The 24,728-nt window shown below is 37.8% G+C and overlaps 1 protein-coding gene across 2 annotated transcripts in view; it reads left to right on the plus strand.

The window, feature by feature from the left end:
- The window catches only part of SLC9A7 (solute carrier family 9 member A7), a 177,049-nt gene that overhangs the window by 91,599 nt on the left and 60,722 nt on the right, over positions 1 to 24,728 (plus strand). For both annotated transcript variants that reach the window (XM_066357513.1, XM_066357512.1), the window contains exons 4-5: positions 21,615 to 21,691; positions 24,041 to 24,153. In XM_066357513.1, the coding sequence (XP_066213610.1) occupies positions 21,615 to 21,691; positions 24,041 to 24,153 (190 nt within the window). The remainder of the gene's footprint in view (positions 1 to 21,614; positions 21,692 to 24,040; positions 24,154 to 24,728) is intronic.

The following is a 24,728-nucleotide window of genomic DNA, read 5'->3' on the forward strand; positions in this document are numbered from 1 at the left end:
TTGAATTTTTTGAAATAGCTTGAGAAGGATAGGAGTTAGTTCATCTTTAAATATTTGGTCAAATTCGCCTGTGAAGCCATCTGGCCCAGGAATTTTGTTTGTTGGGAGTTTTTTGATAACTGTTTCAATCTCATTTGATGAAATTGGTCTGTTTAGGTTTTCTGATTCTTCTATATTGATTTTTGAAAGATCGTATGTTTTGAGGAATTTTTCCATTTTGCCTAGGTCAGTGGTTGGCAAACTCATTAGTCAACAGAGCCAAATATCAACAGTACAATGATTGAAATTTCTTTTGAGAGCCAAATATTTTAAACTTAAACTATAGAGGTAGGTACATTCCTTATCAAGGTAGCACCTGCATGTGGTATTTTGTGAAAGAGCCACACTCACGGGGCCAAAGAGCCACATGTGGCTCGTGAGCTCAGTTTGCCAACCAGGGGTCTAGGTTGTCTAATTTTATGGCATACAGTTCTTCATAGTATTTTCTTACAATCCTTTGTATTTCTGCTGTGTCAGTTGTTACTTCTCCTCTCTCATTTCTAATTTTATTTATTTGAGTCCTCTCTTTTTTCTTGGTAAGTCTGGTTAAAGGTTCATCTATCTTGCTTACCTTTTCAAAGAACCAGCTCTTGGTTTCATTGATCCTCTGTATTGTTTTTTAGACTCTATGTCATTTATTTCCACTCTGATCTTTATTATTTCCTTCTATCTAATTCCCGTGGGTTTTACTTGCCGATCTTTTTCTAGTTCTTTTAAATGCAGGGTTATATTGTTTATTTGAGCTTTTTCCAGCTTCTTAAGGTATGCCTATAGTGCTGTGAACTTCCCTCTCAGGACTGCTTTTGCTGTGTCCCATAAATTTTGAGTTGTTTTATGTTCATTTTCATTTGTTTCAAGGAAATTTTTGTTTTCTTCCTTGATCTCACTGTTAAGCCATTCATTATTTAATAACATGCTACTTAGTTTCCAAGTGTTTTAGTGTTTTTCAGTTTTTCTATTGTAGTTTATTTCTCGTTTAATACCATGGTGATCCAAGAAGATGCTTGATATGATTTCAATCTTATTAAATTTGTTGAGACTTGTTTTGTGTCCTAGTATGTGGTCTATCCTAGAGAATGTACCATGAGCACTTGAAAAGAATGTATATTCTGCTGCTTTAGGGTGAAAGGTTCTGAAGGTATCTATTAAATCCAGTTGATCTAGTGTGTCCTTTAAATCTGCTGTTTCTTTGTTAATTTTCTTTTTTGAGGATTTATTCAGTGATATTAGTGGGATATTGAAATCCCCTACTATTATAGTATTGTTGTTGATCTCACCCTTTAAGCCCATCAAAATCTGCTTTATGTATTTAAGTGCTCCTATATTAGGTGCATAGATATTTATAATGGTTATATCTTCCTATTAGATTGCTCTCTTTATCATTATGTAGTGACCTTTTTTATCCCTTTGTTTTAAAGTCCATTTTTTCTGATATAAGTATTGCTACTCCAGCTTTTTTTTCATTTCCATTTGCATGAAATATTTTTTTCCATCCCTTTACTTTCAGTCTATGTGGTTTGAGGTGTGTTTCTTGTAGACATCATATGTATGAGTCCTGTTTTCTTATCTACACAGCTACCCTATGTCTTTTGATTGGAGCATTTAACCATTTACATTTAAGGTTATTATTGATATGTAGTTGTTTATTGTCATTTTATTCTTTAAATCTACATTCCTCTTTTACTAGATTTTTCCTCTCTTTGGTCTGTTTACAGCAGGCCCCTTAACATTTCTTTTAGCATTGGTTTGGTTGTAATAAGTTCCTTGAGATTTTTTTTTTGGTCTGGGAAGCTTTTTATTTCTCCTTCAATTTTAAATAATAGCCTTGCTGGATAGACAAGTCTTGATTGTAGTTTCTTGTTTTGTATTACTTTGAATCTTTCTTGCCATTCCCTTCTGGCCTCTAATGTTTCTGTTGAGAAGTCAGATGTCATCCTTATGGGGGCTCCTCTGTAGGTAATAGACTGCTTTTATCTTACAGCTTTTAGTATTCTTTCTTTATCTTTTAATTTTTGTATTTTAATTATAATATGTCTTGGTGTTGGCCTTTTCGGGTTCATCCTTAATAGAACTCTCTGTTCTTCTTAAACTTGTGTGACTTTTCCTTCATCAATTTAAGGAAGTTTTCAGCTATGATTTCTTCAATCAGATTCTCTATCTCTTGTTCTTTCTCTTCTCCTTCGGGAACCCCTATGATGTGGATGTTATTTCTCTTCATGTTGTCACAGAGCTTTCTTAGAGTTTCCTCAGACTTTTTGAGCCTCTTTTCTTTTTGCTGCTCTACTTCCATGCTTTCGTTTATCTTGTCCTCTAACTTGCTGATTTGATCCTCAGCTTCATCCATCCTGCTTTTAATTCCTTCTAGTGTGGTCTTCGGTCTTCATTTCTGATATTGTATTTGTCATTTCTGACTGATTCCTTTTTATTATTTCAATGTTCTTTTTTATACTTGCTATCTATTTAGGTGCTTGTTATGTCCATCCATTGTTGCTCTAAGATCTTTGAGCATCCTAACAATCATTATTTTAAACTCTGAATCCAGTAATTTGGTTATTTTCATCTCACTCAAGTTTTTTTCTGGGGATTTCTCTTGTTGATTTATTTGGGTTGTATTTCTCTGCCTTCCCATTTTGTCTGTGTATAAGAAAGGTGTGGCCACAGGAGTCTGATGGGTGTGGCCTCTGTGTTCCCTAGGTATGGTCTGTCTGCAGGCCCACCATACCCTCTGCCACCGCCTTGGGTGTTCAGGCACGGGCATTGCTGGTGCCATACTGCTGCAGCAGTTGGTGCAATTTCTGCCTAGTCTTGGTGGGTCGGACTGTGTTCACGTGCCTGGGCTGCAAGCCTTGGCTGGCCTGGCTTCTGCATTTTCCCCGGGGGTGAGACTGGGCTGCAAGCCCTGGCTGGCCTCTGGCCTTCACCCCACTCCTGCTGGTAGGACTGAGTTCACATGTTTGGGCTTCAAGCCCTGGCTGACCCCCTGCCGACGGGACCATGTTTCGGCATCCTGCCACTGACTGCCCTCCTGTGAGCACTCAGCAGTGTGAGAGTGGTGATGTAGCTCAGACCTCAGCACTCAATATTGTATCCCTGATGGCTCCCTGCTTCTAAGCAATTCTTTGCTCTGACTGCAGCAGGACAGCTTCTATTTGGCTGGTGAAATGCTTCCCTTTGGTGGTATTGCTGGTTCCTGGAAAAATACTCACTTTAGATTTGGGGACTGACTCAGCCCAGGGCTTAGGGTGGCTGTCCCTCAAAGTGTTTCTCCCTGTGCCTCCTAGATTACATTCTCTTCCTGCTACTCTGGTCCTCTCAGCTCTCCCAGTCCCCTAGAGCCCTGGGTGAGTGGTTGTAAAAGAGGTTTTCTGCATGGACCCTTAAATCCTGAGTCTGAGAAATCTGTTTCTTTATTGCAAAAAGTCTCCTGGCTTGTTTCGCAGCTAAATGCCATCTGTATACCTCTTTTAGACTCTGGGGCTGCAGGCTGGGGCTTTGTTCCTGGGGCCCAGGACCCTCCCCTCTACGCTAAACTCACTTCCCGCCCCATGAGTCCTTCCAGACTGCCACTCGCTCCCAGGAGCTGGGCAGCCCTTCCACGTTTTTGCTTTTCCTACCAGTCTCAGTGTGGCTTCTTCAGTGATCCTTGATTAAAGAGTCCTCTTAGTTTAATCCAAAGTTGGTTTTTCCAGATAATTGTTCTTAAAATTAAGTTGTAATCCACTTTGGTTCTGGAAGGTAAAAGTTGGTATATCTGCCTACTCCATTGCCATCTTGCCACCCTCTGACATTGTCTATTACAGCTTTTTTATCCACTTGTCCATGGATGGACACTTAGGCTGTTTCCAGATCTTGGCTGCTGCAAACAACGCTGTAGTGAACATGGGAGTAAATATCTTCTTTTGGATTAGTGTCTTGGTATTCTTAGGATATATTCCTAGAACTGGGATAGCTAGGTCATAAGGAAGTTCCATTTTTAATTGTTTGAGGAATTGCCATACTGTTTCCACGGTGACTTCATAAGTCTACATTCCCAGCACCAGTGCAGGAGGGTTCCTTTTCCTCCACACACTCACCAGCACTTTTTTTTTGTTGATTTGTTAGTAAGCGCCATTCTGACAGGTGTGAGGTGACATCTCATTGTGGTTATAATTTACATTTTTCTCATGCTTAGTGATGTTGAGAATTTTTTCATATGCCTACTTGCCATCTGTATGTTCTCTTTGGAGAAGTGTCTATTCAGGTCCTTTACCCACTCTTTAATTGGATTGTTTGTCTTCCTGGTGTTGAGTTTTATAAGTTCTTTATAAACTTTGGTTATTAAGCCCTTATAAGACAATTGGTGATATGTTCTCCCATAGAGTACACTGTCTTTTTATTTTTTTAATGGTGTGCCTTATCTTGTGCAAAAGCTTTTTAGTTTGATACAGTCCCATTTGTTTATTTGTCCTATATTTCCTTGCCCAAGGAGATATATCAGCAAAAATATTGCTTTGAGAGATGTCTGAGAATCTACTGCACATATTTTGTCTAGAATTTTTATGGTTTTACGAACTACATTTAAGTGTTTTATCCATTTTGAATTTACTTTTGTGAATGGTGTAAGTTGGTGGTATAGTTTCATTTATCTTGCATTATATCTATCCAATTTTTCCAGCACCACTTATCAAAGATGTTGTCTTTACTCCATTACATACACACTTGCCTTCTTTGTCAAATATTAATTAACCATAATCACATGGATTCATTTCTGAGTTCTCTGTTCTGCTCCATTGTTCTGTGTGCCTCTTCTTATGCCATTACCAAACTTTTGATTATAGTGGCCTTGTAGTATAACTTGATATCAGGAAGTGTGATACCTCCCACTTTGTTCTTCATTTTTAAGATTGTTGAGGCTATTTGGGTTATTTTTTGGTTCCCTACAAAGTTTTGGAATATTTATTCTAGACTGGTGAGGTATGCTGTTGGTATTTTAGTAGGAATAATATTGAATCTTTAGATAGCTTTGGAGGGTATGGACTTTTTAATGATGTTAATTCTTTCTATCTATGAACACAGTATATCCTTCCACTTGTTTGTATCTTTCTCAATTTCTTTTTTCATTGTCTTATACTTTTCTAAGTACAAATATTTTACCCCCTGGTTAAATTTATTCCTAGGTACTTAATTTTTTTTTTATTGTTGCAGTAGTAAATTGGATTGTTTCCTTAATTTTATGTCCTGACACTTTGCTGAATCCATGTATCAGGTCTAATAGTTTTTATGGCAGAGACTTGTGGGGTTTTCTATGTACAGTATTATGTCATTAGCAAGTAATTACAATTCTCTTCTTCCTTTCTAATTTGAATGCCTTTTATTTCTTCTTCTTGTGTGATTTCTGTGGTTATGACTTGCTATACTGTGTTGAATAAGAGTGGTGAAAGGGGACACCCTTGTCTTGTTCTTGATCTTAATGGGATTCCTTTTAGTTTCTGCCCATTGAGTATGATGTTGGCTGTTAATTTTTATATATGGCCTTTATTATGTTGAAGTATGTTTTATGTATTCACATTTTGCTTAGAGGTTTTTTTTATTTCATTTTTTTAATGGGGCGACATCAATAAATCAGGATACATATATTCAAAGACAACATGTCCAGGTTATCTTGTCGTTCAATTATGTTGCATACCCATCACCCAAAGTCAGATTGTCCTCTGTCACCTTCTATCTAGTTCTCTTTGTGCCCCTCCCCCTCCCCCTTTTCCTCTCCCTCTCTCTCCTCCCTCCGTAACCACCACACTCTTATCAATGTCTCTTAGTCTCACTTTTATGTCCCACTTACGTATGGAATAATGCAGTTCCTGGTTTTTTCTGATTTACTTATTTCACTTCGTATAATGTTATCAAGATCCCACCATTTTGCTGTAAATGATCCGATGTCATCATTTCTTATGGCTGAGTAGTAATCCATAGTGTATATGTGCCACATCTTCTTTATCCAGTCATCTATTGATGGGCTTTTTGGTTGCTTCCATGTCCTGGCCACTGTGAACAATGCTGCAATGAACATGGGGCTGCATGTGTCTTTACGTATCAATGTTTCTGAGTTTTGGGGGTATATACCCAGTAGAGGGATTGCTGGGTCATAAGGTAGTTCTATTTTCAGTTTTTTGAGGAACCACCATACTTTCTTCCATAATGGTTGTACTACTTTACATTCCCACCAACAGTGTATGAGGGTTCCTTTTTCTCCACAGTCTCTCCAACATTTGCTATTACCTGTCTTGTTAATAATAGCTAATCTAACAGGTGTGAGTTGGTATCTCATTGTCGTTTTGATTTGCATTTCTCTAATAACTAAAGAAGATGGCATCTTTTCATATATCTGTTGGCCATTTGTATTTCTTCCTGGGAGAAGTGTCTGTTCATGTCCTCTTCCCATTTTTTTTATTGAATTGTTTGTTTGTTTGTTGTTGAGTTTTATGAGTTCTTTCTATATTTTTTATATTAGGCCCTTATCTGAGCTGTTGTTTGAAAATATCATTTCCCATTTAGTTGGCTTTCTGTTTATTTTGTTATCAGTTTCTCTTGCTGAGCAAAAACATCTTAGTCTGATGTAGTCCCATTCATTAATTTTTGCCTTCACTTCTCTTGCCTTTGGAGTCAAATTCATAAAATGCTCTTTAAAACCCAGGTCCATGAGTGTAGTACCTATGTCTTCTTCTATGTACTTAATTGTTTCAGGTCCTATGTTTAGATCTTTGATCCATTTTGAGTTAATTTTAGTACAGGGGGACAAACTGTAGTCCAGTTTCATTCTTTTGCATGTGGCTTTCCAGTTTTCCCAGCACCATTTATTGAAGAGGCTTTCTTTTCTCCATTGTGTGTTCTTGGCCCCTTTATCAAAAATTATTTGACTATATATATGTGGTTTTATTTCTGGGTTTTCTATTCTGTTCCATTGGTCTGAGTGTCTATTTTTCTGCCAATACCATGCTGTTTTGATTGTCGTGGCCCTATAATATAGTTTGAAGTCAGGTATTGTAATGCCCCCAGCTTCATTCTTTTTCTTTAGGATTGCTTTGGCTATTTGGGTTTTTTTATATTTCCATATAAATCTGATGATTTTTTGCTCCATTTCTTTAAAAAATGTCATTGGAATTTTGATGGGAATTGCATTAAATTTGTATATTGCTTTGGGTAATATGGCCATCTTGATTATATTAATTCTTCCTAACCAAGAACAAGGAATATTCTTCCATCTCATTATATCTTTTTCGATTTCCCTTAACAATGGTTTATAGTTTTCATTATATAAGTCCTTTACATTCTTTGTTATGTTTATTCCTAGGTATTTTTTTGTTGTTGTTGCAATCTTGAAGGGGATTATTCTTTTGAGTTCGTTCTCAAAAGTTTCATTGTTGGCATATAGAAAGGCTATTGACTTCTGTATCTTAATTTTGTATCCTGTGACCTTACTGTATTGGCTTATTGTTTCTAGTAGTCTTTTTGTGGATTCTTTGGGATTTTCGATGTATAGGATCATATCATCTGCAAAAAGTGATACCTTTACTTTCTTCTTTTCCGATATGGATGCCTTTTATTTCTTTGTCTTGTCTGATTGCTCTGGCTAGAACCTCTAGTACCACATTAACTAAGAGTGGAGAGAGTGGACAACCCTGTCTTGTTCCTGATTTAAAGGGGAAAGCCTTCAGTTTTGTGCCATTTAATGTGATGTTAGCTGATGGTTTATCAAATATGGCCTTTATCATGTTGAGATATTTTTCTTCTATACCCATTTTGTTGAGAGTCTTAAACATAAAATTGTGTTGTATTTTATCAAAAGCCTTTTCTGTGTCTATTGATAATATCATGTGTTTTTGTTCTTTGTTTTGTTGATATGGTGCATTACGTTAACCGTTTTACGTATGTTGAACCATCCTTGAGATTCTGGGATGAATACCACTTGATCATGATGTATTATTTTTTTAATATGTTGTTGTATTTGATTTGCTAGTATTTGTTTAGTATGTTAGCATCTGTATTCATTAGAGATATTGGTCTGTAGTTTTCTTTTTTTGTGCCATCCTTGCCTGGTTTTGGTATGAGGGTTATGTTGGCCTCATAAAATGTGTTTGGAAGTATTGCTTCTTCTTCAATTTTTGGGAAGACATTCAGTAGAATAGGAACCAAGTCTTCTTTGAATGTTTGATAAAATTCGCAAGTATAGCTGTCTGGGCCTGGACTTTTATTTTTGGGGAGGTTTTTAATGTTTTTTTCTATTTCTTCTCTACTGATAGGTCTGTTTAGGCTTTCTGCTTCTTCTTGACTCAGTCTAGGAAGGTTGTATTGTTCTAGGAATTTATCCATTTCTTCTAGGTTGTTGAATTTAGTGGCATAAAGTTTTTCATAGTATTCTACAATAATTCTTTGTATATCTACGGTGTCCGTGGTGATTTCTCCTCTTTCATTTTGGATTTTGTTTATATGAGTTCTTTCTCTTTTTTCCTTGGTAAGTCTTGCCAAGGGTTTGTCAATTTTGTTGATCTTTTCAAAGAACCAGCTCCTTGTTCTATTAATTTTTTCTATAGTTTTTCTGTTCTCTATTTCATTTATTTCTGCTCTGATTTTTATTATCTCCTTTCTTCGGCAGGTTTTGGGTTGTCTTTGCTCTTCTTTTCCTAGTTCCTTAAGGTGTGAAGTTAAGTGGTTCACTTGGGCTCTCTCTTGTTTATTCATATAGGCCTGAAGTGATATGAACTTCCTTCTTATCACTGCTTTTGCTGCATCCCATAGATTCTGATATGTCGTATTGTCATTTTCATTAGTCTGTATATATCTTTTGATCTCTGCACTTATTTCTTCTTTGACCCATTCATTTTTTAAAAGTATGTTGTTTAGCTTCCACATTTTTGTGGGATTTTTTTCCTCTTTTTTGCAGTTGAATTCTAGTTTCAAGGCTTTATGATCAGAAAATATGCTTGGTACAACTTTGATTTTTCTGAATTTGCTGATGTTGTTTTTGTGGCCTAACATATGGTCAATTCTTGAGAATGATCCATGTACACTGGAGAAAAATGTATACTTAGTCACTTTGGGATGAAATGTCCTGTAGATGTCTATCATATCCAGGTGCTCTAGTGTTTTGTTCAAGTCCACTATATCTTTGTTGATTCTCTGTTTGGATGACCGATCTAGAGCCGTCAGTGGTGTATTGAGGTCTCCAAGTATGATTGTATTTTTGTCAGTTTTTGTTTTAAGGTCAATAAGTAGCTGTCATATATTTTGGTGCTCCTTGGTTTGGTGCATATATATTAAGAATTGTTATGTCTTCTTGATTCAGTGTCCCCTTAGCCATTATGAAATGGCCATTTTGTCTCTGAGTATTTTTGCTGTCTTGTAATCAGCATTATCAGATATGAGTATTGATATACCTGCTTTTTTGGGGGATGTTATTTGCTTGGAGTATTGTTTTCCAGCCTTTCACTTTGAATTTGTTTTTATTCTTGTTACTTAGATGAGTTTCTTGTAGGCAGTATATAGTTGGATTTTCTTTTTTAATCCATTCTGCTACTCTGTGCCTTTTTATTGGTGAGTTTAATCCGTTTACATTTAGTGTAATCATTGACACTTGTATGTTCCCTATTGCCATTTTATAGATTGCGTTCTGTTAGTTTTGTGTCTTGTTTGAACCTTCTCTTTCATTTTTCTATCTTTTGTTTTTATCTGGTTGTATTCCATACATCTTTCCTCTGTTGCTATCTTTTTTAAATCGTGCTTCTGTGGTAGTTTTTTCAATGGTGGTTACCTTTAAGTAATGAAAAGGGTTCCTACCCTGTTCATTGTAGTGCACTATTTTGTGAGTACTTTTGCACTCCATCGTCCTTTGCTACTGTTAATCTCCATCCTCTCCCCCCCTTTCTTTTTGTTGTTGTCACAGTTTAAATTTGGTTTGATTGTGTTCTTCTTGGAGCTTTTACTTGTGGCTTTGTTTTTTTTTTTTTTGTTTTTTTTTTTGTTCTTTGTATCTGATTGGAGAACCCCCTTTAGTAATTCCTGGAGTGGGGGTTTTCTGATGATAAATTCCCTCATCTTTTCTGTATCTGTGAATGTTTTTATTTCTCCTTCATATTTGAAGGATAGCTTTGATGGGTATAGTATTCGTGGCTGAAAGTTTCTCTCTTTCAGGACTTTAAATATTGGGTTCCACTCTCTTCTAGCTTGTAGAGTTTCTGTTGAGAAATCTGATGATAATCTAATGGGCCTTCCTTTATATGTTGTATTCTTCTTTTCAGTGGCTGCCTTGAGAATTTTTTTTTTGCTGTTGGTTTGTGCCAATTTCATTATGATGTGCCTTGGAGTAGGTTTGTTGGGGTTAAGAAAACTCGGAGTTCTCTTTGCTTCTTGAATTTGAGGCTTTAGTTCTTTCCACAGGCTTGGGAAGTTCTCATCTATTATTTGTTTGAGTATGTTCTCCATTCCATTTTCTCTCTCTTCTCCCTCTGATATACCTATTATTCTTATGTTATTCTTTTTGATGGAGTCAGATAATTCCTGTAGGGCTATCTCATTTTTTTTAAATTTTTGAGTCTCTTTCTTCTTGTCTCTGTTGTGCCTCAAGTTGCTTGTCTTCTATTTCACTAATCCTACCTTCTATCTGGCCTGTTCTATTAGCTAAGCTTGTTACCTCGTTTTTCAGCTCGTGAATTGAGTTTTTCATCTCTGATTTTTTTTAATAGTTTCAATTTCCATGGTAATATATTCTTTGTGTTCATTGAGTTGTTTTCTGAGCTCCCTAAATTGCCTTTCTGTGTTTTCTTGTATATGTCTGAGTATTTTTAGGATTTCTATTTTAAATTCTCTGTTGTTTAACTCCAAGGTTTCCAATATATTAAATTTTTTCTCCATAGATTTTTTCTCATCTATCTGTGTTACCTCTCTTTCTTTTGTATCCATGATATTTGATTTTCTCTTCCTTAATGGCAACTTAGTGTGGTTTTGTTGATAGTATTAATGAGATTTAATAAATAATAAAAAGTTGAAAAATAAAAATAAAAAATCGAAGAGTTGTTTTTTAAAAAAATATTAATAATTAAGTAAATAAAATAAAATAAAATTTAAATTTAAAAAAAGAAAATTATTCCCCCCTCCTTTTTTCCTCTCCTCTCCTCTCCTCTCTTTCTTTAGAAAATCTTGTGGTGAACTGTGAATTATATTGTACTAAATAGAACAAACAATGCCTGTAATGGAGGGCCTGAATTGGGGAGAAGTAATAAAGGGGCAAAAAACAAAAAACAAACAAACAAAAAAACCAAAAAACAAAAACAAAAAAAGGGGGATATGGACTCACAAAAATAAAATAAGGAAAAAATTTGGGTCAAGAATAAAATGATTTGCTTTTAGGTGTTCATTGACTAAGAGTTATGATGAGAGGAATAAGAGGGAAGCAGGAAAATGGGGGGACAAATTAAAAAGTTACTATTGTATTTAGTGGAACAAGAACTAGATAAAATGGAGAGCCAGGGATGGGAGCACTGCTAGTGAGTTAAAAAGGTGAAGAAAAGCCCCCAAAATGCCATAAACATAAGTTTGAGTCCCAGATAAGTTAATTTGTTTGTTATTGAGGTTTGAATGAGAGGAGACTTAAAGGAGAAAAGAAGAAACTAATATAGAGGGAGAAAAGAGAGAGAGAGAGAGAGATAGAGAGAGAGAGAAAAGAGGGAACCACTAAAAGAAGAAAAAAAGAAAAAAGAGGAGAGAGTTAAGGGTTTTGGAGTGCAACTCTCATAGAGAGAAAGGAAGAGGAAAGAAAAGATAATGGGAGATGTAACACTTATGGGTAGTGTAGTTCAAGGAGAGGAGAGAGTAAGACCGGCAGAGAGTTAATCGACCAAATTGGAGGAGGAAAAAGAAAAAAAAATCAAGAATGAAGATAAGAGAAACAAATGAACAAATATAATAAAATGGGATAGATTATAAAGTCTGCGGATTATTCTTGATTTTGAGAGGTTGTCTTCTTGCTTTTTCTTTTCTCTCCCTCTTCCTGGTTGGTGACTCTGTACCCCGGGTTCTGCCCCTTTGGCACGCTCAGGTAGAGGTTTGCAGTTGATAAGTCTCTATGGCGATGTCATGTATTGTGCTTCAGTCTCATTGGCAGTCGAGGCTCATTGGCATTTATAGGTTCCGACAGTGAGAGAGTATGTGTTCCTGGAGCCTCTCTCCTAGTCTTTCCTTCCTCAATTAGTAGCCTGATAATCCAGCTATGGGGTTGCTGCTGCCTCTGCCTTGATAGTAAGAGGCTCAAAGAGCTGGCAACTTCCCACTCTATTCCCACTCAGCACAGGGCTCTGGGTAAAGCTCAGTCAGTCAGAGCTGCTAGCATAATCAGGCGGGGCTTCTGCCCACTCAAAGACCTCTGGCTCTGCCACTCTGTCCAGTAACATGGGCAGGTGCCCACTCCCTGGGTGCTTGGAGGAAACTCTCACTCACTCTCTGCATGCGCAGACCAGGATATCAGGCCGGCAGTCTCACACTCTGAGTGAAACCTCCTCCCGCACAGAAAAGTTCCAGCGTTGGAATTGGCTCTCGCTCCCTCCCCGTGCGTGGCTTTTTCAGGGTGCTGGGGCAGCCCAAGATTGTGCTTTTGGCCCACACAGAGGCCTCTGACTCTGCCCCTCTGTGGGATAACACGGGCTCCCACTCCTGAGGTGCTGGGAGGAATCTCTTGCCCACTCTCTGTGTGCACAGACCAGGATATTAGGCCGGCCACCTCACCCTCTGAGTGAAATCCCCGCCCGCACGGAAAAGTTCCAGCGTTGGAATTGGCTCTCACTCCCTCCCTGTGCGCGGCTTTTTCAGGGCACTGGGGCAGCCCGGAGATTCCACACACAAAGGCCCCTGACTCTGCCTCTCTGTGGGGTAACACGAGAGCCCACTGCTGAGGCACTCGGAGGAATCTCTCGCCCACTATTTGCACGCACTGACCCGGAGATCGGGGAAAATGCTTGCCTGCTTGTTTTTCTTTGTCTGGGTTTGGCACGAGTGTTAGCTTGTATTGACTTGGTTGCCACAGGCACAGTTTTTCCTCGGCTTGGATCTCCGTGCCACAGCCTGGTTCGGCCGTTTGTGCCGTGGCCTGGATCTATTCACCCCCTTTGCCCACCATAGTTTCTATATTCTCAGTTCCCAGTGAAAGCAGCCCTGTTTAGGTTAGTGAGGAAGGCGGAGTATTTCTTACTCCCTATTTCTTTTTGGGTTTGATTATATATTTAGCCAATTTTTCACTCGACCATACCTTCGAGTGTATTGTGAAACATCTGGAAACTCCAAGGATAGGCTTTTCTGTTTCTGGTTGAAGATCTTGTTGAATTTTGGGGGAGATTTATTGGTATCACTTCCTACCGCGCCATTACTCTGACGTCATCTTTGCTTAGAGTTTTTATCATAAATCATTGCTGGATTTTTATCAAATGCTTTTTCTGCATCTGTTATTATAATCATGTGATATTTATACTTTATTTTTTATGTCATGAATTACATTTATTGATTTGCAAATATTGTATCAGCCTTGCCTCCCCAGAATAAATCCCAGTTGATCTTGGTGTATGATCTTTTGAATGTACTGCTGATATGGTTTGCTAATATTTTGTTGAAAATTTTAGTATCTATGTTTATCAGGGCTCTTAGTCTATGGTTTTCTTTCTTTGTAGTGTGTTTACCTCGTTTTGGAATTAGGATAATGCTTGCCTCATAAAATGAGCTTGGAAGTCTTCTATCTTCTTGAATTTTTTGTAATAGCTTGAGAAGAGTAGGTGTTAGTTCTTGTTTGAATGTTTGTTAAAATTCACCTGTGAAGCCATCTGGTCCAGGATTTTTGTTTGCTGGAAGTTTTTTGATAACAGTTTCAGTTTAATTTACTGTCATTGGTCTGCTCAGGTTATCTGATTCTTCCTGATTCAGTTTTGGAAGATTGTATGTTTCTAGCAATTTATCTATATCACCCAGGTTGTCTAAATTTTTGGCATATGATTCTTCACAGTATTTTCTTACAATCTTTTGTATTTCTGTGATGTTAGTTGTTACTTCTCTTCATTCATTTCTGATTTTATTTTTTGCATCTTCTCTCTTTCTGTCTTGATGACTCTGGTTAAAGTTTTGTCAATCTTGTTTACCTTTTCAAAGAACTAGCCCTTGGTTTCATTGATATTTTGTAGTTTTTTAGCCTTTATGTCACTTATTTTTACCCCAATCTTTATTATTTTACCCTAATCCTTCCCTCTACTTCCTCTGGTTTTTCTTTCCTTTTTCTAGTTCTTTTAGGTGCAGGGTTAGATTGTTCATTTGAGCTTTTTGTTGCTTCTTAAGGTATGCCTGCAATGCTATGAACTTCCCTCTCAGGACTGCTTTTGCTGTGTTCATACATTTGGGTTGCTGTATGTTCTTTTTCATTTGTTTCAAGGAAATTTTTGATTTCTTCCTTGATCTCATCGTTGACTCATTTGTTATTTAATAACATGCTCTTTAGCCTCCCTGTGTTTGAATATCTTTGTTTCTATTGTAGTTAATTTTAGTTGATCTTGCTTTGATGTAGTCTGTAGCTGGCCACTGGATATGTTGGTTCTAGCCCTCTTAAGAAGGAACCTGTTTCAGTCCAGTTTAAGACACTGATCATGACTAGCCCTCAGGAAGATTTTTGGAACTATAGGTGATGCATAGTTTTGGTTGCCTCTGCTGGGTTTATATGTACAAGGAAGAACCAAGTTGCACAGCTAGGCTGACTTTTAACAGCACTGGGCCTGAGGTAATTCAGCATAATCCTAAGGTTCTTTGAGATTCACCTCCTCCTATTTCTCTCTGCTGGCTGCTTTTTAGACTCATCCCCTGATAAAACCTCTGGTAGAGTATAGTGGCTCAAACTAATCAAGCATCTAGAAAAGTGGTGGGTATTTGGTTCTCACCCCAGGAACCCAGGTGATGGTCTGTCCTAAATGTTTTTTAGACCTCAGTATAATGTAGACACTAGGAGCCTGGTGAATGTGGCCTCTGAAACCCAAAGGTTTGGTCTTCCCACAGTTTGGACAGTTTCTAATGAATCTCCCATGAGGCGGAGCACCAGTCATGTTCTCAAGAAAGTGGAGGGGAAAGTGCAGGTCTCAATGCTGAACCACTGAATCCCTGTCACCCCTTGAGTTTTTTCAGCCCCCTGTTTCCTGGCCAAGGCTGCTTCCTTCTCAGCAGGGCCCAATCTCCAATGTGGGGCAAGAGAGATTCCCAAGGGTGGGATAGCTGCTTTCCCCCAGGCTGATGCCCTATGTAGGGACTGCTCCACCCAAGAAAGATGGTGACTGTCATATTGAAAAATGATTCAGTACAGGGGTCTTGTAGGCTGTTCCCCTTCCAATCTCCCACTCTCCTCTCCTGACTTTAGTTCACTCAGGCCTTCCTCCACCAGAGCTTAGGGTAGGTAGCTGTGTGCAAGATTTTCCATGTTGGTCTTTTAAGATGGTGCCTGTGTCTTTGAGAACTCCTGTCTCTTTCTTGTAAACAGAAACCTTACCTCTTTTCACTGCCAAATGCTATGTGGTACCACTTCTAGGCTCTGGTGCTTTAGGATGGGGTGCCTGGCCTGGAGCTTATGACCCATACCTCTCAGGGAAAACCTTCCACAGTTGAGATGTCCCTTGGGACCCTCAGCTGGTGCTTTCCTGGGAGTACAGTCAGCCCTTTTTTGTGTCTTTGCCCTCCCTGACAGTCTTGATGTGACTTCCTTTGTAAATTTTTGGTTATAGACTCCTCTTTATTTAATCCTGGGTTAGTTTTTTAGGATGATTGGTCTTAAATTTAGTTTTAACTCCAGTTTGGTCCTGGGAATAGGTGAGTGGAACGTCCGTCTGCCTACTCTGTTGCCGTCATGGATCTGTATAATTTTTGTCTAATCTCTTCACCTCTTTTCATCCAGTCCTCTCACCCCATCCCCAACTGTAATACAACAATCTGGATGGATCTCAAAGGCATTATGCTGAGTAAAAAGATTCCAATCACAAAAGATGACATACTGTATTATATCATTTATATAGCATCATAAAAATGACAAAATTATAGGAATGGAGAACAGATTAGAGGTTTCTAGAGATTAGGGATGTGAAAGTGAGAGGGGGATGAGAGTGACTATAAAAGTGTTGCACAAGGGAGATTTTTCTGCTGATAGAACAGTTTTGTATTTTGGTTGCAGTGGTGCTTACATGAATCTACACTTGCAATAAAATGACATAGAACTATACATACACATTGTACCAATATCATTTTCCTGGTTTTGATATTGTACTACAGATATAACCAGTGGAGGAAACTGGGTGAAGATACATGGAACCTCTCTGTACCAGCTTGGAAACTTCTGTGAATCTGTAATTACTCAAAAATTAAAAGGTTTTAAAAATTTATACTGATTATTAACGGTCATTGTGCTCTGCAGCAAGGTGGGGCCTAAGCCCCTAGTTATTTAAAATATCAAATACCTTTACAAATAGTGTTAGCAGCTCCCTTACTCCCCCACTGTGAGGAGTATTGTGTAAAAATTTAACCTCCAAAAAGGCTTTCCTCCCTCAAGCTGGGTAGCTTGTTTCAGCTGTCTTTCTGAATAGGACTAAAGGAAACCTTTTAAATGAACCTAGAGAAGGGAGATCTTGGCTGCCAGTAAAACTCAGTAACATTCTTAAGAACTAGAGAATGCCTTCCAAATTGATAAACCTCTAAATACATTAATCTAGAAAAAAAAGAAACAAATTACCTATTATCAAGAATGAAAGGGAGAGTATCACTACAGGCTCTTCAAACAGTAAAAGGACAATAGAGGAACACTGCAAACAACATTGTGGAATTAAATTTGACAACCCAGGTGAAATGGACAAATTCCTTGAGAGGTATAAATGATCAGAACTGACCTGAGAAGAGATAGAAAACTTGAACAGCCCTATATTAATTTAAAAAATTGAGTTCATAATTTAAAACCTTTTCATGTGCCCATATGGCTTCACTGATGAATTCTATCTAGCAATTAAGGGAAAAATAATACTAGTCCTATTCCAAATTCTTTCAGAAGATAGAGGCAACACTTCCAACTCATTTCATAAGAGGATGCCTGCCTATTAGACTGGTTCTTTTGTAAAAGCAACTCTGCAGTTGTCAGAGGTTTTAAAACTATTTCCAACCAACATAAATATAGTTAAACTTTATGGAGCATCTGACACAAACTCTATAACAGGGGTCCCCAAACTACAGCCCACAGGCTGCATGTGGCCCCCTGAGGCCATTTATCCGGCCCCCACTGCACTTCCGGAAGGGGCACCTCTTTCATTGGTGGTCATTGAGAGGAGCATAGTTCCCATTGAAATACTGGTCAGTTTGTTGATTTAAATTTACTTGTTCTTTATTTTAAATATTGTATTTGTTCCCGTTTTGTTTGTTTTTTTTTACTTTAAAATAAGATATGTGCAGTGTGCATAGGAATTTGTTACTAGTTTTTTTTATAGCCCAGCCCTCCAATGGTCTGAGGGACAGTGAACTGGCCCCCTGTATAAAAAGTTTGGGGACCCCTGCTCTATAATAATGTGAGAGTAGTAGATTAGTTTCCACCCCTTCTCCTTCATGTTTTCAACTCATTGATAAATAGACACAAAGAGCTAACTGGTAATTGAATGATCCTTTTATGATCCCAAGTTCCTGATAACACATGTTGGATGATATAGTTTAATCCTTAGTTTTGGGGTTCCTTGCTACACATCATGAATTTCAGCCTGCTAAAGGCTGTCTCGTTTGCTCACAGCATGGAGACTAAAAGAACAAGAACAATACCCTACCTTGAGCAAGAAGATCAAGACTGCGAGTCAGGGCCAAGCCAATCTTCCCCTTCAGAGATCAAATGATTCCTCCTTACTGTATTATCTTTGGGGGAAGAGGGATGAAACAAGTCCCCTCTCCACAATGGATACTCGAAGAGCAAGAGGCTGTGTTTCTGCACACTAGCCCAACATACCTTTGTGTTCGTCCAGATGTGTAGAGAGCATCTTGCATTTTACTGATGATGAGCCTGATTCAGAATTATTAAGTGACATCTATGAGGTTACATAGATGATGCGGGACTGAGGCAAGGTTTTGGTCTATCTGTCTTCTGACCCCAGGGCCCAGGGTGTTCATTTATGGTACAGTCCATCTGGATTTAGGATTTCTGTACAAAAAAAAATGCATCTTTTTTTCTGACTAATCTATTGGTTTTCCAAAGTTACCTGAGTATATATGTTAGATATTGACATATATAGTAAAAGACAAGAGATGATTGATTTTATGGATATAAATGATGTTATTCTTTATCTAAATGAAGAATTTGGAAACTCTTCTTAAGATTAAATGGGTAATTAATAATTTGGTATCTTAAATAACTAATCTCAATGTATAACTATGATCATAGTTACTTTCAAATAAAACCAAATCATTGGTTGTAAAAGCCACTCTAATGACCAAAAAACATTTTAGATTTTTTTCCAACCTTCTCTTTTGTCAGCTTAATTTTCTCAGAAGGAAAACAAATAACAAGCTTTGCCAATTACCAATTTAAACTGTTTTGAAATATTAGTTTAGTCTCTTTCCTTTTTAAAGTCATTATAAAGACACTTAAATATTTGGTTCTTACATGGTTGCCATCTCTGATTAAACTTACTGTCAATTGAATGTGCAATAAATATTTTACCGCTTACTGCAGGTTTTTAAAAAGGTATATTCAGAACCTTCAACCTATATACATATATTTATAGTTGCCGTGCAGACATAGCCTTTTTTATACTAACTTGAAAAGGTATCCTTGGAATTAGCTTTGATTTTGCATTGCTGCTCATGATTTGCTGTCAGGGCATTGGTAGAGAAAGAATTCACCTATAGAAGCTTTATTTTTTTGTAAGCTTCCCCTACTACTACTACTACTACTACTACTACACACACACACACACACACACACACTAAAATTTGTTAATGGCAGAAGATGGGGTTTCCCAAAGAGTTGGAATATAAGGCTTAGAATGGTAGGAATTGGTATGTTAAGTGGGTTTTCATCATAAGCAAACTTTCTCATACTGATCTGTCTTAGGCTTATATTCTTGAAGGTTTTACTAGGGCATGTCATCTCCTTTTGTCTCTTTGTTCCAATCTGTAATGGAGAGGGAAAGGCAGGGAAAATTGATCTAGTCATGGCCGTGTGAACCACACATGACTGTGTGTATCTTCATGGCTAAGTAAGAAGATGAAAGATATAGGATTCCACTAGACACATGTTTTTTCTTCCCTAAAAGGATGTGGTGGGAATTGAGAAGGGTAGCATATGCAGTGAGAATGCAATGCCTTGGGGTCAAAACACCTGCTTTCCAGTTATAGTGCTATGGTTTGGTGGCATGTGACTTCAGGCATTTCTCATCACATGAACTTTTGTGCCTAGATGTCTCATATATAAAATGGTTTAAATAACACCTTCCTGATGGGGTTGTAAGAATTGGATGGGCTTATATATGTGAAAGTACAGTTGACCCTTGACCAACACAGGTTTGAGTTGCATGTGCCCACTTAATACACAGATTTTTTTGCAATAAATGTAGTAAATATATCTCTCTTCCTTATGATTTTCTTAATAACATTCTTCCTTCTCTAGTTTATTATAAGAATACAGTATATAATACATATAACTTACAAAATATGTGTTAATTGACGATTTATATTATTGACAAGGCTTCCAGTCAACAGTAGGCTATTAGTAGGTAAGTCATATGAGGATTTTTGACAATGTGTGGGGTGGGTGCTCATAACCCCTAAATTGTTCAAAGGTCAACTGTACTTTTGTAAACCATGAAGTATACAGTTAATTACTAGATGTAGTAATACATAAATAAAAGGCATGTTATACCTTTCCAAGGTCATATAAATAGATATAAATGTAGATTCTTAATTGTGTGTGTGTGATTTTAGAATATATTATCAATGTATTTTGTGTGATAAATTTACATTCCTAATTTTTTGCTTTGACTATCATGAATATGAATTTACTTAATTTATTCAAATTAGTGTTTAGAATAGTTATCTGAAAGAAAGCTGACTGGCAAGAGAAAGCATATCTGATATTAAAATTTGTTCCTGAATGCTGAATTTCATTGGACTCATGTTTTCTCTTTGATGAACTCCGAGCCTTCCCTGATTTAAGCCCTTTGATGGAGCTTTTAGAGGCAAATAGGCTCACAGTTGATTTTTTTCCCAAAACATTGTATAAATGCATTAGCTTTAAAGTGATTGGTTTAGGAAACAAAGTGTGTTCATAGTATGTGCAGGCAGCACCCTCATTTGATGACTGTGGTGTGGCAAACCCTTGAAGGCTTCTGGTCTGAGCAGGTGCCTTAGGGATAGCAGGCATTCCTGACACCTTCTTCAGCCTCAGAGAGGCAAGCACTGGGGAAGGCCAAAGCCAAGTCCTCACATCCTCTGTCTGGAAAGCAGGCCAGAGATGCCCGCAATCCTGTGTCTGGTCATGGTGGCTGCACAATCCAGCCTGAGATCTTCTTGTGCCTTGACTGTCCCTGATATTGCTCAGCTGGCATGCTGGGGCTCTCTTGCCTTTTAAAGTTTTAAGATAAAGTGTTTCTGGCCCCTGTTTAATTAGGGTGCTTTTGTTTGTCTGTTTTTGTTAAACAGTTCTGATTGGCCAATGAAAATAGCTTATACCTTGAGGCCTAAGAACCATGACTGAGGACCCCAAGAACAGGCATTTTCCCCATCAGAATGTCCCACAGGCATGATTTATGAGAACTAAAACCACCTGTGCATGTGTGCAGGCATTTGTGTGTGTGTGTCTGTATTTTAAAGTAGGCAATAACTGTACATAGGCATCAAGAAAATTACAGTTTTACCATATCTTTATGAATAATTGCTCTTATATCGGTATAAGTATATGAAATTTTATATATACTTAAAAACTTGACCATCTTAAATGGAACTAGTTGTTTCTCATTTCTTCACATCTATCTTTCCCAGGCTGTAAAGATTAATCCAAATAAATATCAGAAGACACTGCAGATGGCATGAGCAGATACTTAGGGCATTCTGTTTTCTGATACTGAATTAAGCAAAAAGATCCGTACATAATATTTTCATATTTTATTAGTTTCAAATTTATATCTGTAAGGATCTTCTAAGGTTCCACCAGAACTGTAAGTGACTAGCTGGAGTAAAATGGTTTGGGTTAAATCTATGAAAATGATTGACCTACTTATACATCTGTGTGCACACATGCACTTCATGTAATTTAGTATAATTAGCTGTAATAGTTTTGTCTGAAATTTACTAAGTCCTTTCTTACTTGTTCAGTGATAGGTAAGACAGAGGCTATTTTAAAACCATGATAGTTAAGGGTAAACAGCATTATTCAGGAGTAATTTCAGTTATAGCTTGATATAACAGAAGCATATGGTTATATATTTATTTAAAGCTTTAATTTTTAGAGAATTTTAATGTGTTCCTAATGCTCACTGTCAAAAATCACAATGTGATTCCTGCCTTTTTGTTTTATTCAGAGACACTTTTTCAGAAATCTTGGGTCTATTCTGGCCTATGCCTTTTTGGGGACTGCTGTTTCCTGCTTCATTATCGGGTAAGGGACTCTTTCTCATATAACCTAATTAACATATTTTTCAAAGAGATGGGATCCACATGGGTCCACAGAGTTCAGTATTTCCCCCAGCTTTGAGATATAATTGACATATAACATTGTATAAGTTTAAGATGTGCAAAGTGTTGATTTGATACATTTATAAATCGCAAAATGATTATCACCATAGCATTAACTAACACTTTCATCCTGCCTCATAACTACCTTTTTTTTATGGTGAGAACATTTGAGACCTACTCTAATATCAACATTCAAGACTATGATACAGCATTATTAGCTATAATAACCATGCTAGATGTTAGATCCTCAAACTTGTTAATCTTATTACTGGAAATTTGTACCCTTTGAGCAACATCTCTCTATTTCCCCCACTCCCCAGCCTCTGGCAATCACCAGAGTCAAGTATTTTGATGTTTTTGATGACGGTAGTTAAGATCTAAAGCTACATTATCCGGCCCTGGCTGGTTAGCTCAGTGGTAGAGCGTCGGCCTGGCGTGCAGAAGTCCCGGGTTCGATTCCCGGCCAGGGCACACAGGAGAAGCGCCCATCTGCTTCTCCACCCCTCCCCTTCTCCTTCCTCTCTGTCTCTCTCTTCCCCTCCCACAGCGAGGCTCCATTGGAGCAGAGATGGCCCGGGCGCTGGGGATGGCTCCTTGGCCTCTGCCCCAGGTGCTAGAGTGGCTCTGGTCGCGGCAGAGCGATGCCCTGGAGGGGCAGAGCATCGCCCCCTGGTGGGCAGAGCGTCACCCCTGGTGGGCGTGCCGGGTGGATCCCGGTCGGGCGCATGCGGGAGTCTGTCTGACTGTCTCTCCCTGTTTCCAGCTTCAGAAAAATACAAAAAATAAATAAATTAAATAAAGCTACATTATCCAGTAAGGTAGCTAATTAGCCATATGAGGCTATTTAAATTAAAATTTGTCAAAATAAAATAAAATTATGTTTAGTCCCCAGATCATGGTTTCTAACATTTTCCAATAAAAAAGATTCAGGGTTCTTTGCAAAGTGGCTGAATCTAGGGCTGGGGCAGCATATATACAAAACTAGAAAGGAGACTCTCACAATGCCAAAATGTAAGGAAGTGCTCAGAAAACAAACAAACATCGGAGATGATGGGGGGCAAGATGGGGAAAAAGTTGCCTGAGAGAAGTCTGGTAACCATGTCTAAGCTTGTGGTGGAAGGAAATGAAGAAGAAGGTGTGGTTTCTGGAAATATTTAAAAGGTAGATGAAGCCTTTCATAAGCAACAACAGCCAAATCAAATCTATATTATAGAGTTATTATAAATTGAAGTAGAACTGTTCAAGTGTCTGAAATGGGGCCTAGCATACAGGAAGCAAACAATAAGTTATAGTTATTCTCAAAAGGATTAAATTATGCAAATAGTTCTTGAGCTCCTAGCTTAGTCAATCTACTTGTTCTAGGCACTCAAGGTACAAAAGTGAGCAAGGACATGGTTCTGATCACCAAGAGTCTTATTATCAGAGGATTGGCTTTAGGGTGCAATGAGTCTATTCTGTGGTTATTTTTAGTTCCCTAACCCCTGAAGCTCCTGCAATTACACACACACACACGCACACATACATACACAACCTTAGTAACATGTACTAGGCCTTCTAACACTCCTCACTCCTGATTTCTAAACTGATCTATAGAGGATGTGCTCTGGCCAAGTTGCACATATTGAACTTGTTGGTCCCTCTTGGGCCACATCATATTCTGCAAAGCATAAAGAGGGCTGCTGCTGGCCTACCAAACCCATGCAAAGAATAAAAGATCAGGTATGTCAGTGGGTACGCTGATATTTTAATTGGATGTTTAGAGAGTTTTGCCTCTTTTCCCTTCTTTGCAATAATTCTTGGCAGGAAAGGTTGATCACTTGAATCTCTGTAGCTAAACCAATTTTTTACTCTCCAGATTCATCCATTACTTTAAACACATTATCTTAGAAAAAAGCCTGTGAGTTTTATAGCAATTTATTGTACATTATGCAGGGTTCTTTCTCTTTCTTTCTTCTCTATTACCCAGCTGCTTAAGATGCCTTTGTTGCTAATTGAGGACCAAACTTTATAGTTGTAAGTAAGCACAACTTTTAAAAATGGAATATATGGATGTTTCAGCAAGATAACATTAACTGCAAAGTATTACTTGGTGCCAAAGTCTTACTGCACATGTTCCTGGTAAGTGTCCAACCACAGCAGCTGCTTGATGTTTTCATGACTCTCTCTTGAAGCACAATATTCTGGTACTGCTCTGCTTGCATATTTGCTAGGTTACTCAATGAAGGGAGTTTTATTGTCCTCTTCTGACATAATTTATCCTCCCTTTTTACAGAAATCTCATGTATGGTGTGGTGAAGCTCATGAAGATAGTGGGACAGCTGTCAGATAAATTTTATTACACAGATTGTCTCTTTTTTGGAGCAATTATCTCTGCCACTGACCCAGGTATTTGCATATTTTGGCATTTTCATTATGATCATTATAATATTTCATTATTTAAATCTTAAAAAGTTCAGAGTAATCATGTACTTTTGTTGCAGTGGGGAGACTGTAGTATTAAAATGGAATAATGGAGGAAGAGACCACTAAGTGACAGACTTAGATAGCTTTTCTAAGCATGAATTTCCCCATTGTTATTATTATTATTAATTGTAGTAAAACATATAACAGTTTACTGTTTTAACCATTTTAAGTGTACAGTACAGTAGTGTTAAGTATATTCACATTGTTGTCCAACCAACCTCCAGAACTTTTTCATCATATAAAACTGAAACTCTACACCCATTAAACAACTCCCCATTTCCCCCTCCCCCAGCCCCTGGAAGGCACCAACCATTCTACTTCCTGCTTCTATGAGTTTGACTGCTTTGGGTACCTCTCATAAGTACAGTCATATAGTATTTGTCTTTTTGTGTCTGGCTTATTTCATTTTTCATAATATCCTGAAGGTTCATTCATGTTATAGCATTTGTCAGCCTGTGTCAGAATTTCCTTCCCTTTTAATGCTAAATAATGTCCCA

The sequence above is a fragment of the Saccopteryx leptura genome, chromosome X, assembly GCF_036850995.1.
Source record: "Saccopteryx leptura isolate mSacLep1 chromosome X, mSacLep1_pri_phased_curated, whole genome shotgun sequence".
NCBI classification, from domain to species: domain Eukaryota; kingdom Metazoa; phylum Chordata; class Mammalia; order Chiroptera; family Emballonuridae; genus Saccopteryx; species Saccopteryx leptura.